Source organism: Miscanthus floridulus, chromosome 17 (assembly GCF_019320115.1).
Source record: "Miscanthus floridulus cultivar M001 chromosome 17, ASM1932011v1, whole genome shotgun sequence".
NCBI classification, from domain to species: Eukaryota; Viridiplantae; Streptophyta; class Magnoliopsida; order Poales; family Poaceae; genus Miscanthus; species Miscanthus floridulus.
In genome coordinates this window covers 80546881-80553065 of record NC_089596.1, presented here as the reverse complement: position 1 = coordinate 80553065, position 6185 = coordinate 80546881, and the positions used below count along the sequence as shown (strand labels likewise).

Genomic DNA, 6185 nt, shown 5'->3' with positions numbered 1-6185 from the left:
TGTCATCAATTACCAAAAAGGGGGAGATTGAAAGCTCTAGTTTGGTTTTGGTGAATTGATGAAACCCTAAGTGCTAACCTAGTTTATCAAGTGATCATGAGATAGGTAGCACACTCCAAGTAGTAAAGCAAATGAAGATCATAACATGATGATGATGATGCCATGGTGATGATCAAGTGCTTTGACTTGGAAAGAAGAAAGAGAAAAATAAAAAGCTCAAGGCAAAGGTATAAATTGTAGGAGCTATTTTGTTTTGGTGATCAAGACACTTAGAGAGTGTGATCACATTTAGGTTTGATAGCCGTACTATTAAGAGGAGTGAAACTCATATCGAAATGTGGTTATCAAAGTGCCACTAGATGCTCTAACTCATTGCATATGCATTTAGGATCTAGTGGAATACTAACACCCTTGAAAATGTTTGTGAAAATATGCTAACACATATGCACAAGGTGATACACTTGGTGGTTGGCACTTTTAAGCAAGGGTGAAGAAGTTAGAGGTGAAAAGGAGTTAGTCTTGCTGGTCACTGAGTGACCGGACGATGGTCTCAGAGGGACCGACACGTCCGGTCAAGTGTGGCAGCATAGACGCCAGCGTCGGTCATCGACCGGACGCTGGGTCTTGGACTGACCGAACGCTAAGGTCCAGCGTCCGATCCTGTTGTCGGGCAGCGCAGAAGAAAGTCACTGTATGACCGGACGCTGTCAGGGTCCGGTCAGTTTGTGCGCTCCGTCCGGTCAACAAATGACCATTGAGATCAGGCGAACAACATTCAAAGAGATGGGACACGTGGCGTGTATCACGTGACCGGACGCTGAGGGCCAGTGTCCGGTCGATCGAACCGGAGCGTTCGGTCACCCCGCGCTGTGCCTAGTGAAGGGGTACAACGGCTCTATTTCATGGGGGGCTTCTATTTAAGCCCCATGGCCGGTTGAAGCTCATACCTTTGGCCATTTCCATTGACATAGCAACCTTGTGAGCTTAGCCAAAGCCCTCCCACTCATCTCCATCATTGATTCATCATCTTTGTGAGATTGGGAGTGAATCCAAGTGCATTGCTTGAGTGTTTGCATCTAGAGGCACTTGGTGTTCGTATTTCGCTGCAGGATTCGCTTGTTATTCTTGGTGGTTGCCGCCACTTAGATAGCTTGGAGCAGCGAGGATCGTTGAGCAGAGAGTGGTGATTGTCTCCGGCTCCGATCGTGGTGATTGTGAGGGGTTCTTGACCTTTCCTCAGTGGAAAGCCAAAAGGTACTCTAGTGGATTGTTCGTGGCTTGTGTGATCCTCATCTTGTGTTGGTTGTGCGGCACCCTATTGAGGGTTTAGCGTGTGAAGCCAATTAGCGCGTGAACCTCCAAGTGAGTGAATCGCCACAATGAGGACTAGCTTGCCAGCAAGGAAGTGAACCTCGGTAAAAAATCATTGTGTTCATCATTGATTCCGAGGCGATTGGTCTTCATTGTTATTTATCCTTGTGATTGATTGGTTCCTTCATCTACTCGGCGGTATAATCTTATTGATCACTCTCTTTACATTACCGCAAACTAGTTGTCAAGCTCTTTAGTGTAGCTAGTTGTGAGAGCTTGCTTGGTTGGTTGGTGTGGCTCTTTAGCTAGCCTTTGAGAGCACACTAACATTGGGTAGTGTCATAGCTATTGTGTGAATAGATACTATCTAAACTAGAATTGTGGTAGGTGACTTGCATTTTGAGTAGGCTAGCGTAACACTTGCTTTGCCTCATAATTGTCTAACCATTTTGTTAAGTGTTGTTGTAGAAATTTTTATTAGGCTATTCACCCCCCTCTAGACATTAGGACCTTTCAACCACTCACCAGTCTGCCAACCACGGTCGAGCACGACCGAGCCTATCCGACCACACACACTATGGCTCAAGGTTGAAGAAGAGGGAGAATAGAGCATACACACACAGTATAAGACACCAACGTTGGCCGAAGCCCTGTATGTGAGATGGCAAATCTGAACTCTCTTTACTGAGTTGTTGTGGTAGTCTATTTATACAACTCTATCTATCTAGTCCTAGTACAGCGCACATATTATAACTATAACTAGATAACACAACAGGACTGACTTCTGCGCCTATCCCTGCATGTGGCTACAGTACGGCAGGTGAGCCATTCGGCGCTTGCCTCTGCAGCGGCTACAGTACCACAACAGGGGGGCCTTTTTGGCGCCGCCTTTCCTTGCTGTGTGTTCACTTAAGGAAGCAGTAGTTTATTCTAACACAGCAGATGCCGCAAAGGACGATATATGGGAGTGTGCCATGGATCAGTTCCGTTAGGAATTTGGCTTTGATTAACATGTGAGATTGAGTGGACCGAGATACCTCCTAGGGATCTTGTTACATGTTAATATAGCCAAGACAGCTTGTACAACACTCAAACATTATAACAGATTGGTACAACGGAATATGCGTAGCCTACAAGCAAGATATCTACCGAGCCTAAAGGATAGACAATATTTCAAGAAGGCCTAGCATATGGCATGAAATACCTTCGCCATTGCGAGCCTTGTTCTGCCGCCGGCAAACCTTAACAGCAGTTGCGCCAGGGAGGGAGTTCGCTCCAGCCTAGCTTCCATAATTTACATAGGTGAGATTGCTGATTTGTCCAAGCAAGTGGAAAACAGAGGAGGGGAAGAGCATCGTTTACCTTATGAATGAGGCAGGTCGCGCTCGAGTCCGGACAGACACCAATCCGTGCAGGACCAGCAAGGAAATTGTCAAAGAAGCGGTGCAAACACGTACCAAAACCTAGAGACATCTAAAGCATCTAACTAACACGGTCCTGTCCGGCAAGCACGCAATGCCGGACATGGGCGGAACGCGATGAAAAGATAGGACGGATTGGAACAAACTGAAGCGAGCGAGCTGCGGCTTACCGACGAATCGAAGCTGCGGAGGAGAACCGGAGGCGGCGTGCTTGGGCGGAGGGATTGGGAGCGGGACGGACTGCGGTCGGCGGAGCGGAGCGGAGGCGGCGTCCTTGCACGGAGCGGTTTTGTTTTATGGTCTTGTTCGTTTGATGGGCATGTATTCATCTCACGTACATGTTAAAGTGGATAATTCCAACTTAATCCACTTCCACACATACTTCAACGAATATGGATCGAAGTGAAACGTGCATCCAAAGAAGGCCTATACGGGCTACGGAGATGGGTTGTGTTCGGGGAGTTTTGAGTAGGAATTGGGGTTGGAGGCGAACTGGTGGGGCTGCTGTTGGGCCAAGTCGGGCCGACAGGAGCCTAGCCCGTTGACTACTGGTTTCGACCGCCTGGTATTTATAGGCTAAAGCCCAAGAGAAACAGGGGCCGAGCGCACACGGGGCTCTTCGTGACGGTGACGACGACGGAGATGCGTTCTAACGGGACTTCAGGCAAGAAGAAACAGCGTACCTTTTTTCCCCTAATAAGACTGTCTCCAATAAGGAGACTTAAACCCAAAATGGATAGTGACAGACTCAAAATCAGCCTCCAACAGAGTACCTATACGGAAGACCTATTTTGAGTTGCCTGAGAGACACAACCCAAATATGGATATCCTCTCTCCTGAAAACCCATTTGCAGAAATGATTCTCTTTTGGGTCTTGTTGTTAGAGAAGATACCGAATAGGTATTTAAACCTTTTGCCTGTAGCGCTACCCAAAGTACGAATGGGTCTTGTATTTTAGGTGGTGTTGTTGGAGATAGCCTAAGGCTAGCGTCCTCCAGGCCGGCGTCCAGACGCAGCTTCCGCTCCCTGTGCCCTCATCACATCTCACGTGCCCCGTCTCGTTTCCATCCAGCGTCCCGCGCCCATGCCGCGCCGTATGGCGGAACTGAGCCCCGCGCCCATCCCTTGCCCGCACGGCGGAACTGTGACCAGCGCCCATCCCACGCCCGCTTGGCAGAACCATGACCTCATGCCCACCTGCCCCGCCTGTGGATGTGCGGCGCGGAGGCGTCTGCCGGCCTCAGGTACCACACACGAACCACGGCGGTGCATCAGCAGCAGCAGCAGGCGGACGTCGGCCTGCAACACCCGATCTACTTTGGAAACATTCAGATGAAACATTTGCAACATAAGTTTGAAACAGATGAAATGCTTGAAACATGCTCTTGAAACATGCGCGTGTAGCCATTGCAACATGTGCAACATCAAAATATACTTTTGAAACATCTAGATAAAACACATTGCAACATATGTCTAAAACACCTGAAACACTTGAATCATAGACTTGCAACATGTGTATTTTGTTATTGTAACATATGCCACATCAGACATCTACTTTTGCAACACCAAACAAAAGTCTGAAACCCCCAAAACACTTGAAACATAGTGTTTGCTCGCGCGGCCACAACCAACCTAGTGGGGAACTACGGTACCGGCGGCGACCTCCTCCTGGTGGCGCCGGGGTGGTGGTGGCGCGGTGCACGCCATGGCCGCGACGGACGAGGTGGATGGAGGCGTGGCGGTGGACGCCCCGCGCGGTGCAGCGCGTGATTGGGGTGAGCGTGAGACGGGATGGGGGTGCGACAGGGGATGGTCGGGAGTGGAAAATATTGTGGACGACGCATAGACAGATAAGTTGGGGAGCGGAGTCGGTTGGAGAGGCCACAAGCCCATTGATGTTGGGCCTGATCATTGCGGGCGTCCGCTAGACGCCCTCACAGGAGCATTAGCTTTTTTTTACGAGGAAGAAACAGTTTAACACTTGCAATAGGAAATTAGGAAGATCTGAGTGCACAGAACCAATTGCAGATCACTCATGGGACAACAAACAATTCTCGTACAGCTTTATTATTTCATACAAAAAACAATGCAAATATCTCGGATACACGTACTACGTATGGCACTGCATAAGGGTAGTATCTCCCCAACCCCAACACTGTGCATCAACTATATATTCAAGCTGCAGCAAAAATCGTGAGTACATCATTCTTCACAAGGAGCTGGCGCAGCCTCCGGAGCGGCGACCGGGGCGGCGACCGGAACACCGAGTGGGGCCATCCCAGTCATCATGCGGCGGTTCCCAGCCGTCGCCTCGCACAGCGCCGGCAGCGACATATCTGCACCCATCGTCATCACAGTATCGTACGTTAGAAAATCGTCCACGCCGGGAAGAGATTAATAAACCGTTAATTAATCAATGCACGCACCTTCAGCGGTGGCGACGGTGGCGTAGAGGTCGACGACGTTGGGGCACCCGTCCCGGCACGCCAAAGAGCAGAGGGCCCTGAAGGAGCGTCGGTCCTCGGCCTCGGCGCTGGCGACGGGGAGGCCCAGCGCGGCGCGGTCGACCCCGCAGGCACTCACGCAGGCGTCGGTCTCGACCCACCCGGCCAGGCCCCGCGCGCCGCCCACCGCCGACGTCTGGCACCGGTGCGCGCCCTCGGGCGTGAGCTCCAGCACGCACCGCTTCCCGCCTGACGACACCGCGAACCCGCACACGTCCGGCGGCAGCTCCTCGCACACAAGCTGACCACCTGCACCATCCACCGGCCATGCATTCGTTTAGATAATATATAAAGAAATGGCTTTAACGTGGCAGCGGCCGCGGGGATATGCATACCACGAGCGGACTGCACAGCGACGGCGAGGACGAGGAGAATGGCGAAAGCGGCGGAGGAAGCCATTGACGCGGGCTTACCTTGCCTGAGATCAGCAATCTGAATAGCCAAAAGGCACAGGCTAGCTGGAGACTCGTGCTTGGTGTGTGCTGAATGCTGATGAGTTGGTGAAGGAGGAGCAGTGAGTTTATATAGCAGTCACGCACACGCGAGTCATCTCTCTGGTCTGAGTGTGACAAGCCGAGACGACGCGGCACGCTGTCTAGCGATGGTCTGAACTCTGAACCGGAACCGCAACACTCTGCCTGCCGTGCCCGGCCCCTCTCTGTCTCTCTGACTGCAGGTCCCCTAGATTTCTCAGTACATCCTTGTCGTAGAGTGCTGGCGATTCACCAAATCTCCGATTGTTTCACGGGAAAAGGACGTGTATCGGCTCGGCACGTTGCACACGTCGCGCGGGAGGCGATTGTGATCGGTTCTATTAAAATCCGGCGTGAAGTATTTTAGTGATCGGCACTTTGCAATCTGCCACACTGCCGTGTCGTCACCAGGTTATTAGCGGACGGCTCGGTCCATCAGGGTGCACTATTTTAGTGAAGCCTCACTGAAAAAACCA

The 6185-nt window shown here is 51.2% G+C and overlaps 1 protein-coding gene across 1 annotated transcript; it reads right to left on the bottom strand.

Annotated features, from left to right (window-relative positions):
- Nucleotides 1–4776: 4776 nt before the first annotated feature.
- Nucleotides 4777–5709, bottom strand: LOC136514802 (uncharacterized). Its single transcript, XM_066508508.1, has 3 exons — nucleotides 5572–5709; nucleotides 5159–5485; nucleotides 4777–5068 (listed from the first exon to the last, which is right to left on the bottom strand). Exons 1-3 carry the CDS (start codon nucleotides 5633–5635, stop codon nucleotides 4935–4937), a joined length of 525 nt encoding a protein of 174 aa, XP_066364605.1. The 5' UTR covers nucleotides 5636–5709; the 3' UTR covers nucleotides 4777–4934.
- Between the last annotated feature and the right edge of the window lie 476 nt (nucleotides 5710–6185).

Coding starts and splice junctions, on each gene's coding strand:
- LOC136514802 (XM_066508508.1), bottom strand. CDS start 5,635: ATGGCTTCCTCCGCCGCTTTCGCCATTCTCCTCGTCCTCGCCGTCGCT. Junction 5,486..5,571: donor CGCTGTGCAGTCCGCTCGTG/GTATGCATATCC, acceptor TGGATGGTGCAG/GTGGTCAGCTTGTGTGCGAG. Junction 5,069..5,158: donor CACCGTCGCCACCGCTGAAG/GTGCGTGCATTG, acceptor CGATGGGTGCAG/ATATGTCGCTGCCGGCGCTG.